The following is a 19,349-nucleotide window of genomic DNA, read 5'->3' on the forward strand; positions in this document are numbered from 1 at the left end:
AATTAATGATTAAAACCCTAACTAATCTAGTCCCTCTGCTACACAAATCCATAGCCTTCCATTCAAGTAGCTATCTAAAAGTCATTCATGTTTGCTGCCACTTCAATCCCTGGCAGCACTTCAGACACCCACCACTCACTGCAAACAAAAGCTTGTTCTGCACATCTCCTTTGAACTCACCTTATTTACATGTCCCTAGTATTAGAAATTTTTAATTCTGAACTGCACAGTTCCCGAGGAGACATTGGATTGCGTAGCAGGAGAAAGATTTCAAAAGAAGCGAGCAGGGGCAGTGTTGACATTCTGCATGCCAGAGTTCCTGATGAGAGGTTCGATTGTGCATAATTAGGCACTTGGCAAAGACCAACAAAAAGGAGTTACGTTTATCAGAGCAGCCATTGCATGAGTGGGCCAGTGTTAGAGTGGGGAGTTGAGGCCTTGGCTTATAAAGGCTTCGATGGAAGCTGTAGGTAATATATTTTTTCAGTTAATTTTTCTCATTTCTTTCTTATTGCACCTTTGGAGCAGTGCGGGTGCCATGCAGGATATGCTTCTCTTCTGGGACGTGGGAAAGCAGGGAGGCCTCCTGTGTCCCTGACAACTACACCTGCATAAGTGCCTGGCTCTGATATCACTGAGGACAGGGAGGCTCCGGTGCCTGACACACTTCCACTGTTTAATGGCCGTGACTACACATGATCAGGTGGCCACAGATAAGGTGAATGGTTACAGGGTTTTCTCAGGGAGTCTAAAACTAGAGGGCAAAGGTTTAAAGCAAGAGAGGAAAGAGGGTGATATGTGTATGTGGAAGTGGTAGAGACGAATCAAATTACAGCATTTAAAGAACATTCCAGTAGGCCTTAGAGATATCCACGTCAATGCTCTTTAAGATATCCCACACTACCTCCTCCTTAATTTCAAAATGCTCTAGTATATTAATACTTTCAGCACTGATCTCCCTACCCTGCTTGTCTTTCTGCTTGGTAAATACTGATGTAATGTACTCATTAAGGACCTCAGCCACATCATCTGCGTCCAAGTAAATGTTGCTTCTTTATCCTTGAGTGGTCATACCCGCTCCCTAGTTATCCTCTTGCTCCTGATGTTTGTATTGGATTCTCTTTAATCTTACTTGCCAAGGTAGCCAACCATTTTAATTCCTATCCCCCATGGGAATGGTGTGTTCCCCAAATGCTTGGCCTTTATATACTTGTTAATCAACTGAATGGTCGCCATTTCATAAGCTCAGTTGTGATGTGGGGAGGAAATCTTGTCGCTGATTGGTTGTGTGGCAAATTTCGTGTGTTGTGATCTAAAATTTTGCCTGAATTGGTTCATAAGTGGGGGGCATGTATTGTTCCTTGAACAGAAGGAAGATATGAAGTTGCTGCAGGCCCTCTTAGCGGCAAGTAAGAAATCAATCACTAGAAAATGGCTAAATCCAATACCACCTACATTAGAAGATTGGTACGAAATTATCTTGGAAATATTTAAAATGGAAAAGTTGACCTACTCCCTGAGAACTCAAAAAGAAACATTTTATCAAATCTGGAATAAATGGATTGAATATATAACCCCAATGCGAGCAGACTTTAGATGACTCTCCTAATGATTTATATTGCTGTTCTCATCAACACAGTAATATTGCTAACGTAAGCACCCCTAGTCTAAATGTTTGTTGTTTTTTTTTGGAAAATAGAGAATTAACACAAGTAAAGGGAAAGATTTGGGAAAGGGATAAAAAAAATGAAAAAATTAAGTAAATAAGTACATAGGGATTGGATAATTATGTCTGCGGGCAGGAACAAGCACGAACAAATTGGGATATAAACACCTACAATGGTTGGTATATAGGCTTGTATGCAACATTTTGGACCAGTGGAAATGGTCCAGAAGGGTTGTATGGAAACTATTATTACCATTTTTCTTAACAACTAATTTCATTACTTAGCCTAATAGGTTAGATTTACCACAGTACATAATTATCTATTTAAATGTTTATTTTGCTTTTATATCATCTCAATGTGTACTTAAGAATGTATAAATAATTGTAGTTTTATACATATAAAAAATGGAAAAGGTTATATGTGTGAAAAAAGTACATGATAATTGTGAACTCCTTATCCAAATAAAAAAATAAAATTTAAAAAAAAAGAATTGGTTCATAAGTGGGATCGAGGTCTACGTGTTTGTTTACGGAATTGTTCACTGAAAACCACATTTCTAGCAATTCCCTTGCATGCTGCGTGTTTGCTTGTGCCATGACTTTCACTGATGACTCGTTGAATTTTGTGTCCCTTTCTGTCTTCATGGGTGAGGGAGAGTTGATCACACGGCTTTACAGTCAGTTGATGTTCATGGATCCGTGTGGATCGTTTTCTCCAGTTTGGGCGATGTAATATTTGCCGCATTGGATTTTGTAGACCACATTGGTCCTGTCTAACAGCTTGGTTCATTCTTTTGGTCTGCAAAATACTCTCCCAAATGTTGTGGTTGGCTTATGTGCAACTGAAATTCTATGTTCCTGGAGCAGCTGGGCCTTCTTTTCCAAGATATTTCAGAAGTATGGAAGGACAATCCATTTGGTTGCTTCTTGTTTGATGCATTGTCAACCTCGTAGGCATCATTGTATGAAATTCTGTGGGTATCCATTTTGTATGAATATTTTAAAGAGATGTTCCTCCTCTTTATTCTGTAGCTCTGCTGTGCTGCAGTGTGTCTCTGCTTTTCAGATCAAAGCTTTGATACAGTTCTTCTTGTGTGCATTTGGGTTGTTGGTGTGATAATTTAGGTCTGATCTGTATGTCAGACCACAAACAAGAGAAAATCTGCAGATGCTGGAAATCTGAGCAACACCCACAAAATGCTGGAGGAACTCAGCAGGCCAGGCAGCATTTATGGGAAAAAGTACAGTTGGCGTTTTGGGCTGAAACCCTTCGGCAGTCCATAGATGTGGCCTGGCTTGCTGAGTTACTCCAGCATTTTGTGTGCGTTGCTCTGATCAGTATGTGTTCCCTTACAATAAACGTTGCCAATGTGTCGTCTGTGTTTCTACTGACAAGAATGTCCATGAATGCTGGTTTTCAGTCAGTTTCTGTTTCCATTCTGTACTTAATATCGTCGAACACATAAGACATAGCAGAATTAGGCCATTCACCCCATCGAGTCTACTTCGCTATTCCAACATGACTGATCGGGGATCCCACTCAAACCCATGCACCTGCCATAACCTTTGATGTCCTGACTATCAGGAAACGATCAATTTTCACTTTAAATATACCCACGGTCTTGGCCTTCACAGCTGTCTGTGGCAGAGCATTCCACAGATTCACTACTCACTGGCTGAAAAAAATTCCTCCTTACCTCTGTTCTAAAGGGTTGCCCCTAAATTCTGAGGCTGTGCCCTCTAGTTCTGGACACCCCCACTATAAGAAACATCCTCTCCACATCCACTTTATCTAATCCTTTCAACATTTGGTAGGTTTCAATGAGATCCCCCTGCTTTCTTCTAAATTCCAGTGAGTACAGGCCCAAAGCTGCCAAATGCTCCTCATATGTTAATCCCTTCATTCCTGGAATCATCCTTGTGAACCTCCTCTGGACTGTCCAATGTCAACACATCCTTTCTGAGATATGGAGCCCAAAACTGTGATTAGTTTATAACTTATCTCAAGTTCACTGCATTTTACTATGACAAAGGTGGGAGGAGACGATGGCAGCGCGCCTGCGCGTGCGCAGCTCTCCAGTGAAAAATGATGTGGTATCTGTTAAATAGGGGCCGTGGACAATTCTGATTTGATGGAGAATGGACATGAAACCACAGAGGAACATCTGGAGAAATTTCTGAAACGCCCGTTCGCTGCTGTTGTTACTGTGAGGTTGGGAATCTTTCGGAGGGTAGGCCTCAAATCCCCGGCCTTGCCTGCTTTTGGCGATCGAGAAGGAGGTCGAATCGTTCAGACAGAGATGGCGCTCAGTACTCAGTGTCGGAGAGCTGATCAGAGCTCGAAGTTTTCGGATGACTCAGAGTCGGATTGTGGTCGGCATGGCAGGGAGAGTTTTTCTTCCTTCTCCCGTCTGCGTGAGATGTGGGACATTTGAGAGACTTTGAACTTTACTGTGCTCACGGACTTCTTCATCACGTTATGGTATTGTTACACAGTTTGTAACTATATGTTATAATTATGTGGTTTTGTCAGTTTTTTCAGTCTTGGTTTGTCCTGTTTTTGTGATATCAGACTGGAGGAAATATTGTATCATTTCTTAATGCATGCATTACTAAATGACAATAAAAGAGGACTGTGTGTCTTCACAATCATCATCATCAATGGTATACTTTACTTTATGGATACTTTATACTTCATACTTTATTGTCGCCATAATGTAATGAACCCAACTTCTAGGGTTTGTAATTGGCTACACCGTCTTTTCTAAATTTTGCATGACGGTCTCTACTATGAACCTGGAGATGGGCAAACCCACTGCTGTTACTTTCAGCTGTTCGTAAAGCATGCTGTTAAAGTAAGTGCATAAGCAGAACTCTGCCAGTTTGCACATACTGTCCTTGCTTAGTCTCCCACTGTTTGGTTCTTCATTGGAGAACAGATCTATTAAAATTTCTTTGGCTAGGCTCGGATTGATGGAGTTGAACAGAGAGGTGATGTCAAATGAGATCATTGTTTTGTCCTCATCTACTTGGATGTTGTTCAGTTCCTTCACGCTATTAAGAATCCTGCCATTAACCATTTATTCTTCCTTTAAGTTCAACATTCCAAAGTGAATCACTTCGCATTTCCAGATTGAACTACATCTGCCACTTCTCAGTCCAGCTTTGCATCATATCAATGTCCCATTGTAACCAATGACAACCCTCTACACAATCCATAACTCCACTGACCTTTCTATCATCTGCAAACTTACTAACCCATCCTTTAAATTCCTCATCTAAGTCATTTAAAAATCATAAAGAGCAGGGGACCCAGAACAGATCTCTGTGGAACACCATTAGTCACCGACTTCAGGCAGAATGTATGAACATTGATTGTCTTCTGTGGGCAAGCCAATTCTGAATCCAAGCAAACATGAGGAAATCTGCAGATGCTGGAAATTCAAGCGACACACACAAAATGCTGGAGGAATGCAGCAGGTCAGGCAGCATCTACAGGAAGAAGTAGTCAAGGGTCTCGGCCCGAAATGTCGACTGTACTTCTTCCTATAGATGCCGCCTGGCCTGCTGCGTTCCACTAGCATTTTGCGTCTGAATCCAAGCAGCCAGGCTCGTCTGGTTCCCATGCCTCCTTAACTTTCTGAATGGGGAACCTTGTCAAATGTCTTATTAAAATCCATATGCACCACATCCACTGCTCTGCCTTCATCAGTATGTTTCGTTATTTCCTCAAAGAATCCAATCAGGTTCACAAGGACTGACCAGCCCCTCACAAAGCCACGTTGACTATCCATAACTAGACTGTGCTTCTCCAAACGCTTGTAAATCCCGTCTCTAAGAATCCTCTCCGATAGCTTGCCCACCATTAACGCAGCACTCACTTGTCTATAATACCTGCTTTTATACTAACACATTTCCTAAACAATGAAATAACATTTGCCACCTTCCAGTCCTCTGGCATTACCTCAGTCACAAAGATAATTTCTAAAGGTGTGGCAATGTTATATCCTATCCAGCTCTAGGGTCTTATCCATCATAATGTTTTTCAAAAGATCCAGCACATCCTCTTTCTTGACAATGACATATCAACATGTTCTATGCTGACCTCACATTTTCAAGGTCCTTCTCACAGGTGAATACTGAAACAAGGTATTCATTAATTACCTCCCCTATCTCCTCCAATTCCAGGCACATGATTCTTCTTTTATCCCTGATCAGAACAATTGTGCAGAATAGTGTTGCAGACAGAGAAAGTGTAGTGCAGGTGGACAGTAAGATGCAAAGTCACACTAAGGTGGTGTGTGAAGTCAAGAGTCAATCATATTGTTCTAGGGAAGGGCTATGTTTGATTTTACATATGCTTCCATTTTCTTCTTGACTAAATTCAACACCTCTCATGACATCCAAGGTTTCCTCATCATTCTTGTCCATAATTTTCTGTACTCTGTGCAAATGGATTTTAAGCACACTCCATATGTCCATTGCAGCCTTGCCAAAAACAGATGTTCCCAATTAACTGTCCCAAGTTCCTATCTCGTACTCATGTAGTTTGTCCTACTCCATTGTGATACTCTTCCGCAGGGTTCATATTTCAAAGGTTTCAAAGGTACATTTAATATCAGAGAAATATATACAAAATACATCCTGAAATTCTTTTTTTTTGCAGACATCCAGGAAAACAGAGGAGTGCTCCAAAGAGTGAATGACATTTAAATGTTAGAACCTTGAAGACCCCCCAGCTCCCCCCACCCACGCATAAGCAGCAACAAAGCAATGATCCCCCCTCTCCCACCAGCAAAATAAAAGCATCGGCGCCCCCCCGCCAAGCACTCAAGCGTGTAGCAAAGCATCAACAAAGACACAGACTTGCAGTGCCCCAAAGACTACTCATTCACCCAGTAATTCGACATATCACAGGCTCTCCTTCTTCCTAGAAAGGGAAAAAGAGTTGTCCCCGTTTAAGATGTACAGTATCCTATCGATAACAATCTTATAATTTAAGGAATTATAATCAATCTTCTCTAACTCTTCTCCCTCTGAGTAGGCCTTTTTCCCAATACCGGATCCAGAACCGCCTGTCTTCTCACTGATATAAAGAACCTCTTGGATGCGCCTAAACAAATTCTGCCCCGTCTGCCCCAGCATTTGATAAGGTACCCCATGCAAGGCTTATTGAGAAAGTAAGGACGCATCGGATCCAAAGGGACATTGCTTTGTGGATCTAGAACTGGCTTGCCCACAGAAGGCAAAGAGTGGTTGTAGACGGGTCATATTCTGCATGGAGGTCAGTGACCAGTGGAGTGCCTCAGGGATCTGTTCTGGGACCCTTATTCTTCATGATTTTTATAAATGACCTGGATGAGGAAGTGGAGGGGTGGGTTAGTAAGTTTGCTGATGACACAAAGGTTGGAAGTGTTGTGGATAGTGTGGAGGGCTGTCTTACAGCGGTTCACTGATAGGATGCAAAACTGGGCTGAGAAGTGGCAGATGGAGTTCAACCCAGATAAGTGTGAGTTGGTTCACTTTGGTAGGTCAAATATGATGGCAGAATATAGTATGAATGGTGAGACTCTTGGCAGTGTCGAGGATCAGAGGGATCTTGGGTATCCGAGTCTATAGGACACTCAAAGCAGCTGCGCAGATTGACTCTGTGGTTAAGAAGGTGTACAGTGCATTGGCCTTCATCAATTGTGGGATCGAGTTTAAGGTAATGTTGCAGCTATATAGGACCCTGGTCAGACCCCACTTGGAGTACTGTGCTCAGTTCTGGTCGCCTCACTACAGGAAGGATGTGGAAACCATAGAAAGGGTGCAGAGGAGACTTACAAGGATGTTGCCTGGATTGGGGAGCATGCCTTATGAAAACAGGTTGAGTGAACTCGGCCTTTTGTCCTTGGAGCAACGGAGGATGAGAGGTGACCTGATAGAGGTGTATAAGATGATGAGAGGCATTGATCGTGTGGATAGTCAGAGGCTTTTTCCCAGGGCTGAAATGGTTGCCACAAGAGGACACAGGTTTAAGGTGCTGGGGAATAGGCACAGAGGAGATGTCAGGGGTAAGTTTTTTACTCAGGGAATGGGGAGTGCATGGAATGGGCTGCCGGCAACGGTATTGGAGGCGGATACGATAGGGTCTTTTAAGAGACTTTTGGATAGGTACATGGAGCTTAGAAAAATAGAAGGCTATGGGTAAGCCTAGTAATTTCTAAGGTAGGGACATATTTGGCACAACTTTGTGGGCTGAAGGGCCTGTATTGTGCTGTAGGCTTTCTACCTTTCTGTGTTTCTATGTCTAAACCTCTCACTAAGGAGGTCCATACTGGAGAATTTGAAAATACTTACGACAAAAGAGCTGGTATTTTTAAACCTATCCTTAATTTTCCCACATAGGTATTCCTCAATATCCTGGAGGCCATTGGGTTTTTAGTATAATACCATCAGAATGATTGCACATTTTTATTTTTGAGCTCTACCCATATAGATTTAATGAATGAGTTCTCCATTATGTTCCTTGAGTACAGCTGTCCCTTCTTGCCTCCCAACCCCACCATTACCATTTTTTATCTCCGTCTCCATCATTCCTTTTTTTTTGCATGTGCATCTGTGCACGTGTGTCTGCATGCGTGCGTGTGTGTGCAATGTTGGTGGGACGATGTCTTTTTCATGCCTTTACAAGGCGCAGAGCGAGAGTGAGAGAGAGAGAGAGAGAGACAGTGTGGCACACCACTCCTCATGCAGACATTTTCGCCGTATTCTTCCCTTTATTTTACCAGGTCGAGTTGCGATCTCGACACTCAACCCGGCACGGACGGATAGCGTACTCGGGAGTGGACCCGACTGGGTTCGAACCCGGGAACCTCCATACCAGAGTCTGGCGCTGATGTCATTGCACCACCAGCCGGCCCCTCTATCATTCCTAAAGCATCAAAACCCGAATGTATTAAGAATTCTGCCCTGTCCATCTCTTAAACTAAGTTTCCATATGTTGGTGTATTTACATCACCATTTGAATCTGCCACAGGGCCAGCCTGCAGTTTTGTTTTCAGACAAAGTATTCCTAACATGACGTACAGAGGATCAATGAATATCAGGAAGGTTATTATCTAAGCAGAGCCAAATTGGCAGAAGCTTCCGAATGCTGTGAACTTTTTGATTTCTATCAACTTTCAAAAACAGCAGGATTTTTTGTTATCTCTACGCCATCTACTTGCAATCTAATCATATCCTCAAAGGCACCTCAGCCATATTTTCTGCACAATCTAAATATTGCAACGTGCTCTCTCTTGCGGGCTAAGGGGCTGCTATGGAAGAGGTAATGTGCTACTCTTGGCCAAGCAATGTGATTGTACTGCATTGTACTACTAATGGGAATAAAGAGAGCAGAAGCCATGTCTGCACTTTTCTGACCTTACCACTGTCTAACCTTTATGCCCCTAAATTAGCCACTGAAAACAATAATGAGTTGTTAACTTGTTGCTGAACTTATGCTTGTCTCCATTAGTTTAGATCGTGAGCTCTACATGGATAAGTCTAGAGTACATTCCTCTACCCATTACTTTGCTTGCCCTAATGGGTGGTGGTTTGTTGTAAATCTATCTGGACAGGGTCTTGTCATCACGGTTTTGCTATAATTGGGGCAATGGGCAGAGGAATAATTGTATTACAGTTCACTAGAGTAAATAAAATAAATGGCTTTCTCTTCTCATGTCTGGAAGGCAGTTTTAGCACCCTGCACAGTGCTTCCTCCCTTTTTTGGTGGTTGGGAAGTGTCAGTTCAGTGAGAAAGCTGAACAAGACAGCTGCTTTTCAGAGCTTTATGCTAAGTATTGCATTGCTTTGTACTTCTGCCTTTTAAAGCAGGGAGCATAGCTTTGTGTAAAATGGTGCATGCAGGTATGCAATGGAAGCAGGGCACCTAGCTCATAATGTCCACATCTACCAACGGGCATCCACCCGTATTAATCCCATTTTCCAGCACGTGAACCAATGTTACTGAAGAACCACCTTGTGTTTATTTTTGCCATTCCGTTTATTGCAGGAACTGCTGAGGCACAGAACCAAAATTGCATACCGAGAGGTTGACCATTGGTTGAGTGACTGGTGGTGTGCCTATAACTGTAACAAGAAGGCTTCTCTTCCCATATTGCAAAACAAGTTTCAATCTGGCTCTGTAAATATCCAATCAGAGAGGCCCCACCCTTGATAGTTGAAAACTAAATTTCAACATCAAAATGTTTTCCTTTTGAAACTGTTGCTACCCCATGAATTCAGTTCATGGAGAACAACATAATCATTTATTTGATTCCCCCAAATGTTCCTGCTTTGAAGTAGCCAACAACTTAGCTTACTCCTCTGCCCTCTTCAAGTTCATCAGATCTCAAGGGCTCTTCAAAACAAGCATGATCTGAAGTTCATGGGGTTCAATCAGTGCTTCAAAGTGATGCACCAGGCTGCTTTGTATAAATGGGCTGTTGAGTTGTCAAAGAGGCTGGACAAAACCCTCCTTTTTCATCTGTTTAGATTCGGGTCACTGGGATTCTCAGGCTTGGTTCACCTATCTTTAATCTAATGTAGGAATGACTGCTGTTGGAACAAGGTATTATTTAGATATCAAGGAATGGTAACTAAACTGAAATTCACAGACATCCAGGAACTAGAATGTCTCTTAGACAAAGAAAATAGTTATGGTTGTTAAGAGGGTATTGACAGCAATTGTGATGTACAAGTACAGGAGCTTCTCAGAAATGTCCAACCCAACCATCTTCATTTGGTTGATCGGTGACCTTGGTGCATTGTGCAGTCACTGTGTACTGGTAGTGGAGGGGTTGAATGTTTAGCGATGTCTGAGGGCTGCTAATCAAACTAACACCTATCACACTCTGTGTTGATCAAGATAAATCTCCCTTAAACTTTCCCTCTCTTATCTTAAGCCTATGTCCTTTAGGGTAACTGCACTGTGGGGGAAAAGATGACTACCTACACTATTAGTAGCCCACATAATTTTATGTCTGTTTGGGTTCCCTCTGATGCTCCAGAGAAAACAATCTAAGTATGTCCATCTTTTCCTTATAGCTAATGCTTTCTGTTCCAGGCAGCATCCAAATGAATCATCCCAGTGTACTCGTACCCCAAGTTTCTGATCGCAGAAAACAGAGGTGGAGGGGGGTTTTTCTGGGTAGTGGTATTCCACAGGGATCAGTCTGGGGATTTCTGTTATGTGTGATGTGTATAAATAATTTGAATGGTGGGCTGATGACTAAGTTTGCAGACGACACAAAATTTGGTGGAGCTGTGGACAGTGAGGAAGATTGTCAAAGGATACAGCAGCATAGACCAGGGTGATGTGTGGGCAGAGAAATGGCGGGTGGAGTTTAATCCAGACAAGATATATGGAACCAGCTGCCAGATGAAGTTTTTGAGGCAGCTATATTAGATACAGTAAATTTAAGGTATATTTAACAGGTATATGGATGACAAGAGTTCAGAAGGATGTAGCCAAGTGCTGGGAAATGGGATGAGCTTTAATGAGACCTTTTTCTGTGTTGTACAACTCTGACTCCGTGACTGTGAGGTGTTGCACTTTGGGAGATCAGATCTTGGACACTGAATGTAAACATTGGGATGTTATGCTGCAGCTGCATAAAATCTGTTAAGTTAGGCCACATTTGTAGTATAGTGTGCAAGTTATTCAGGTAGGATTTGGAAGCTTTGGAGAGGGTTCATAGAACAATATAGCATTGGACAGGCCATCTAGCCTACAATGTTGTGCTTATCTTGATGCACTAGATGTCCTCCTCCTGTGCTTCATCCCTATCCCTCCCTTTCTTCCACATTCATGTGTCTATTTAAAAGCCTCTTCAACACCACCAAATTGTCTCTTCCCTTGGGGACCCATTCCAGGCAGGTTCTGAAGAGGTGCACCAGGATTGGACAGTGTTAGATATAAGGAGAAATTAGACAGTGTTGTTTTCTCTGGAGGCTGAGGGGAGGTGGTGGAACCAGATATGACAGCAGCATTTAAAAGGCATTTGGACAGATAGAGAAACAGACAGGGAATGTAAGAATATATTGACCACATACAGGCAGATGGGATTAGTTAGATTGGCATCATAGTTGGTATAGAGGTAGTGAGATGAAGGACATGTTTCTGTACAGTACAGTACTATCTTCTGTGCTTATTAACTGCCCTAATTCTCCAGCCACCCATCTACTCTATGGACAGCTTTATAGCACTTTATTAAGTTATATGCACTTTGGAACATGGACCTTTCGACCTATCATGTTTATACTGATCATCAAGCATTCATCTATGATAATCCCATTGACCAGAACTTCTGTGTTAACTTGTAGCCTATGCCTTTGCACTACAACTGCTTACTCACTTCTGTCACGTTGTGAGAGAACTGCATTGCACTACCCCAGACAGCATGTTCCAGATTACAACCATGCACTAGGTGATTTTTTTTCCCTCAGGTCACCTCTAAATTTTCTTGGTTGTTAACCTAAACTATGCCTCCTGGTTTTGATTGTCTTCGTTATGGGAAAAGCAGTTTTTCCACTATCTGCCCTATTATGCTACTCATACCTTTGTCATCTTAACATGACGCCACCCCAGCCACCTCCGTTCCTTGGGAAACAGACCCAGAATGAAAAATAACATTCTGCCAACATCTCTCCAATGTGGTCTCACTCTCCTTTTGGTGTGACAACTAAAGCTTACGTATATTTCAGCTGTGCCTTCACCAGGGTTTCATTAAGTTGCGCCGTGATCTTTGTGTTCTTATTATCTTTGTACCTTCTGTTGAAGGCCAGCACCCGATATTCCTTCACCACCACCATATGCTGCCATCTTTATGGATCTATGACAAACAGGACCTCAGTTCCAGTGCAGGGTTTAAATTTGTAACATTGACACTTTCTTTCCTACCACAGATGCTGTTTGGCATACTGAGTTTCTCCAACAGATCGTTTGTTATTCCAAACTCCAGCATTTGCAGTCTCTTGTGTATCCTGTAAGGACCTGTGGACTTGTATATAAATGTCCCTATGTTCTTCATTACTCTTTTGCACCCCACCACCCTTTTTAAATAGGCCCCTCCCTCCCATATGCTCTATACTCAAAAAGGGCCTTACTTATTTTCAGTACTCTATACCTATCATATTCGTCCTTTTGTTTACTTAATCATACCTCAGTATCGTAGCACCAGTACGACTATAGGATGTAGGACCAATAAGGAAATTGTCTGGATTTGGGATTCTGTGTTACAAGGATACAAGAACAGATTATGTACAAACGTAGATAAGGACCTTATTCCCTAGAATGTAGGAAATTGAGGGGGTGACTTGATAGACATCAATAAGATTGAGGGGTGCTATAGTCTTTTTTCCCCCAGAGAGATGTTAAAAACAAGAGAGTATAGGTTTCAGAACAGAGGTGAGAGATTTAGAAGGGATATTAGGGGCAACTTCTTCATGCAAAGAATGGTGTGTAATTGGAATCAACTGCCAGAAATAGTGATTGAGGTGGGTACAATAGCAACATTTAAAGGCCATCTCGTAACAGCTTCTAAGATGAAAACACTCTAACTCTCCAGAGTATGGATAGCTGAGCAGCATCTTTAAGGGCATAGGACTTCCCCGTTAATTAATAATGATGTTTTGACTGCCAAGAATTGAGTACTTAAGGAAGACCTGAACATAGCTTCAGTGCTCAGTCATAAACCTAGTGTTTGTTTTGTGCTCAGTTTCTCGGTCCCATTTGAGACCGTGTCTCAATCCCAGCCTCGGATATTCCAACATTTGGGTCCAAGCCATCCCTGTCAAGGATTCTCGCCATGGTATAATTGAGCCATCTTGGACCAAACTATGTTTTAGAGTCTATTGTTTGCTGTTACTAGCCACTACGAAGATATTTCCAGACTGAGCCTGGAGATTCATGACTTCCAGGTGGCTTTGGTCAACCTTTGCAAGGAGGAAACCAAAATCACTTGGGAGAGCCAGCTGGTCCTGCTGTAGAGCCAGTACATCTTCCAACCCCAAGAGAATTGACGGTAACCCGGGCTCTTGCTGTGGCTTCCTCATTCAATGCTCATTAGTATTTAAACTTCAGCTGTCCCAGTTCCCTCCAACGCACGGAAAAGTGGCCTTCATTATCTCTCTCCAGAGTGGAAGAGCCCTGGCCTGAGGTCAAGAGTTCTGCGTGAATTCAGAGGAGTTCATGGCCACCATGAGGAAGCTGTTTCATTACCCCAGCCGAGCCTCAGGCCGCCTGATGAAGATTCGACAGGGGTGGGGGTGGATGGTCAGCAGCTGATTACACGATCGAATTTTGGACCTTGGCCCAGAGGAGTGGTTGGAACGGGGAATCCTTGGCTATACTCTACCACTACGAACTCCAAGATGAACTGAAGGACGCCCTTGCCACAGGAGAGCCAGCAGAGAACTTAGAAGTTCTCATCTGCCTCAATAATCGTCTGGCAGAGTGAAAGTGGGGCCACTTCAGGAGGTCAAAGAAAGCTGGTGTGAGCCCAGTTCCTAGCATTACAGTTCCACTCCCCAACCTCAGGCCATGACCAAAATCCATGCAGGTCAGTTGCACTAGACTCTCCGCCGATGAAAGGTCCCGGCATTGGAGTCGAGGTGGCTGTTTTTATTGCAGAGAAGCAGATGACCTGCAGATCAAATGTCTGAAGCTGCAGCCACCTGGAGAACTGCTAAGACCGTCCAGTGTCAGCCACAGTTTCTGGCTTCGTGCTGAAAGCGGAGTTCACTTGAGCTAAGAACTTGAGGCTGGTGAAGGCTTTTGCAGACTTGGGGGCAGCGGGTAATTTTCTGGGTTTACAAACGTATAATAAGCCTGTCCGTTCAACCTACATCAGAGTTGAGCCAGTCCATGCCCGCAACTGTCTTGGACAGCTGACCGCTAGGTTCTGGGCGGGTACAGCAACAGACTGTGAAGTTGCAGATGAGGATAGGGGATCATGTGGAAGACATTAGTTTCTACTTGACTGACTCTCCACTCATACCTCTGATCCTCAGGTACCCTTGGCTGTCCTAGCATAACCTATCTGGACTGGAGAGAGGGGAAAATTATTTTAAGAGGCTTTAATTATGGCATGGTGTTCCAACACCCTGGCTGTCTGATGACCAGCGACCTATAAGAGGGCAGGCTTCAGTGCGAAGAACCTGAGAGCTTCTGGATGCCTAGTCCAGACCTTGAGCGGACAAGCGGTTCTGGCTAATGGGACAGTGCGAGTCCTGACACAGTCAAGTTAGAATCCTACAGGAACTAGAGAGAGGGAATTTCTAGGTCAGGAGAAGACCAAGGAAATACCCGAGCAATCTGAGAGACTTGCCATTAAGCTGAAGTGAACCAGCACCAGGCTTCAAGGAAGTTAAAGACTTCTTTATGCTGATCCTTGAAGCCTATTCCCCAGATGCAAGAACCCTCTGTAACACCACACTGCCGTTGCCTGTCACACTCTGATTTGGCCACTGTTTCCACAGAATGAAATTTGTGAGCTCGGAGAGAGGTCTCTGCAGCCTGTTGAATCACCCCTGTCACCAATAAGTCTCAGAAGTCTGGAGGAGATAGCAACACACAGACTGGATGATCTCCCGTGTTGATAAGGAATTAGAAGAGGTCTTCAGCAAGGCAAAGGCCTCAACTCTTCCACCTCACTGACCCTGTGACTGTGCCATTGACCTACTGCTTGGTACTTGTCCTCCACCATGGAGGAGTATATAATGGAAGCTCTTGCCACGAGCTTCATTTGGCCCTCCACCTTACCCACCGGCACAAATTTCTTCTGCAATTGGATTCTCGACTTCCTAACCGACAGACCACAATCTGTGCAGATTTGTGATAATATCTCCTCCTCGCTGATGATCAACACTGGTGCTCCTCAGGGGTGTGTGCTTAGCCCACTGCTCTACTCTGTCTATACCCATGACTGTGTTGCTTAAATACCATCTATAAATTTGCTGATGAATTAACCATTGTTGGTAGAATCTCAGATGGAGATGAGAGGGCGTACAGGAGTGAGATAGGCCAACTAGTGGAATGGTGTCACAGCAACAACCTGGCACTCAACGTCAGTGAGACGAAAGAGCTGATTGTGGACTTCAGGAAGGGTAAGACAAAGGAACAGATACCAATCCTCATAGGAGGGATCAGAAGTGGATAGAGTGAGCAGTTTCAAGTTCCTGGGTGTCAAGGTCTCTGAGGACCCTAACCTGTTTCCAACACATCAATGCAGTTATAAAGTAGGCAAGACAGTGAGTATACTTCATTAGGAGTTTGAAGAGATTTGGCATGTCAACAAATACACTCAAAAATTTTGTCTGGACTACTGAAGCAGAAGCTGCATTTAGAAACAAACCTGCAGCACAATACAGGCCCTTCAGCCCACAAAGCTTGTGCCGAACATGTTCCTACCTTAGAACTACCTAGGCTTTACCCATAGCCCTCTATTTTTCTAAGCTCCATGTAGCCATTCAGGAGTCTCTTAAAAGACCCTATCGTATCTGCCTCCACTACTGCTGCCGGCAGTCCATTCCACGCACTCACCACTCTCTGCATAAAAAACTTAACCCTGACATCTCCTCTGTACCTACTTCCAAGCACCTTAAAACTATGCCCTCTCGTGCTAGCCATTTCAGCCCTGGGGAAGAGTCTCTGACTATCCACAAGATCAATGCCTCTCATTATTTTGAACACCTCTATCAGGTCACCTCTCATCCTCCATCGCTCCAAGGAGAAAAGGCTGAGTTCACTCAACCTATTCTCATAAGGCGTGCTCCCCAATCCAGGCAACATCCTTGTAAATCTCCTTTGCACCCTTTCTATCATTTCCACATCCTTCCTGTAGTGAGGTGAGCAAAATTGAGCACAATACTCCAAGTGGGTCTGACCAATGTCCTATATAGCTGCAATATTACCTCTCAGCTCTTAAACTCAATCCCACAATTGATGAGGGCCAATCAGTACAGGGTGGCTCCAGGACAAGACTGCAGGCAAGATGAGGCAAGAGTTACCGACAAGACAAGGCAAGGCTTTTGGCAAGGAAACAGAAGGCAGAGCAAGGAATACAAGGAGTAAGGACAAGAACAATCCAGCAGCCACACGTGTGTCTCTGAAGGTATTTATGCAGCCAGCCCCAATGAGCATCAGCTGACTCAATTAGAGCTCAACAAGAACAGAAACAGGGTAGATAGGAAAACCTGGAGCAAGGGTCGATGGACTGGCCCGCGAACCGGAATACGGACTTTGCGGACCGGACCATGACAGCTATTGCGCATGGTAGATGTTCTCAATGGTGGGCAATTGGGTGCCGATAATCTGCTGGGCAGTTTTCACTACACGCTGGAGTGCTTTGCGGTCTGATACGGGACAATTGCCATACCACACTGAGATGCAGTTGGTGAGTATGCTCTCAATGGTACAGCGGTAAAAGTCCGTCAGTATCCTGGGACAGAGGTGAGCTTTCTTCATGCTCCGCAGGAAATAAAGGCGCTGTTGCGCCTTTTTGATCAGGATGGAGGAATTAAGAAATTAAGAAAGGCGGTGTGACAGCAATTAACTTTTTGTAGGAGAGTCTGTACAACTCCAGAAGGGAAATCGTCACAGTATGTACTGTGTCCAATAAATTATGTCAGCCAATCATTTTTACGAAATAACCAGTGTAGACATTTTTATTATGGATAAATATTGCTGTAAAGATCGTTTTATTCAACTTGATGGTAATGTTTTGTTACAGGATTCTAATTATGAGAGCATGAAAGAAACAGTGCAGAACATAGCAGAACAGGCCCAGCAACTGGCATATGATCCAAACTACATGTCCCCTTTTGCAGAACGTGCCTGTGAGAATGGGTTCAATGTCCAAGGTAAGCACTTTGCTACTGTGAACAAGATAAAAGTCTTTAATTTTCCGGGACGTATTAATCTGCAGAGGTTTCTGGCTGTGGATTTATGGTTATACAGTGAGAAGTCATTCATGTGATTCTTCAGAACATCCTTTTTTATTGCAGTTTGTTGCATGAAATAGAATTGAGTTTAGCCTAGTTGTTTGTATGGCTAACTTGAAGTATAATCAAATCTATAGAACCATAGAACATTACAGCACAGAAACAGGCCTTCCGGCCCCTCGTGACTGTGCCAAACCATTTCACTGCCTAGTCCCACTGACCTGCACCCGGACCATATCCCTCCATACACCTCTCATCCATGTACCTGTCCCAAGTTTTTCTCAAATGTTAAAAGTGAGCCCGCATTTACCACTTCATCTGGCAGCTCATTCCACACTCCCACCACTCTCCGTGCGAAGAAGCCCCCTGTAATGTTCTCTTTAAACTTTTCTCCCCTCACCCTTAAACCATGTCCTCTATTATTTTTCTCCCCTAGCCTCAGTGGAAAAAGCCTGCTTGCATTCACTCTTTCTATACCCATCATAATTTTATATGCCTCTATCAAATCTCCCCTCATTCTTCTACGCTCCAGGGAGTAAAGTCCTAACCTATTCAACCTTTCTCTGTAACTGAGTTTCTCAAGTCCCAGCAACATCCTTGTAAACCTTCTCTGCACTCTTTCAACCTTACTTATATCCTTCCTGTAATTTATAGGATAGCCATAGATGAGAAATAGGTATTGTTATTGAGGGACAGTCTCAAACTGGAATAGGGCAAATTATGAGGGTGTTAGACAGGAAAATAAGCAGCGCTAATTGGGATTGCCTTTTTTTTCTAGCAAAGTCCACATCAGACAAGTAGAGGGTGTTTAAAGAGTACAGGAAAGGTATGTTAGATAGAAGGACAGGGAAAGAAAGGACAGGGATCCCAGATCCCACTGAACCGCATACATCTGCCTTCTCGCCATAACCTTTGATGCCCGACCAATCAGGAACTACCAAATTTCGCTTTAAGTATGCTCACAGTCTTGGTCTGTACCGCAGTCTGTGGCAGAGCATTCCAGAGATTCACTTCTCTCCGGCTAAAATAAATTCCTCCTTACCTCTGTTCAAGAGGATCAGCCGTCAATTTTGAGTCTGTGCCCTCCAGTTCTGGATACCCCCACCGGAGGAAACATCCTCTACACATTCACCCAGACTAGTCCTTTCAACATTCGGTAGGTTTCAATGAGATCCCTACACATTCTTCTAAATTCCAGAGAGTACAGACCCAAAGCTGCCAAACACTTATCGTATGTTAACCCCTTCATTCCAGGAATCCTCCTCGTGAACCTCCTCTGGACTCTCTCCAATGACAATACATCCTTTCTGAGATATGGGGCCCAAAACTGTTGACAGTACTCCAACTGTTGACTAGTGGTTTATAAAGCTTTATCTCCTTGCTTTTAGATTCTATTCTCCTTGAAATAAATGCCAACATTGCATTTGCCTTCTTTACCACAGACTCCACCTGTAAATTAAACTTCTGGGAGTCTTGCACAGGGACTCCTAAGTCACTCTGTACCTCCCATTTTCTTCCCATTTAGATAATAGTCTGCATTTATGTTCCTTTTACCAAAATGCATCATACATTTCCCAACACTGTATTCCACCTGTCACTTTTTTTGCCCATTCTTCCAATCTGTCTAAGTCTTGCTGCAGTATCGTTGCTTCCTCAGCACTACCTACCCCTCCACCTATCTTCATGTCACCTGCAAAATTTGCCACAAAGCCAT

The 19,349-nt window shown here is 43.4% G+C and overlaps 1 protein-coding gene across 2 annotated transcripts in view; it reads left to right on the forward strand.

Moving 5' to 3' along the window:
• LOC134336922 (protein phosphatase PTC7 homolog) overlaps nt 1-19,349 on the forward strand; it is a 108,866-nt gene that overhangs the window by 77,094 nt on the left and 12,423 nt on the right. The window contains exon 5 of one of the 2 annotated variants that reach the window (XM_063031569.1): nt 17,425-17,554. In XM_063031569.1, the coding sequence (XP_062887639.1) occupies nt 17,425-17,554 (130 nt within the window). Of the gene's footprint in view, nt 1-3,775; nt 4,311-17,424; nt 17,555-19,349 lie in introns of those variants that run through there. The other variant, XM_063031570.1, reaches the window with a different exon arrangement.

The sequence above is a fragment of the Mobula hypostoma genome, chromosome 23 (genome assembly GCF_963921235.1).
Source record: "Mobula hypostoma chromosome 23, sMobHyp1.1, whole genome shotgun sequence".
Lineage (NCBI taxonomy): Eukaryota > Metazoa > Chordata > Chondrichthyes > Myliobatiformes > Myliobatidae > Mobula > Mobula hypostoma.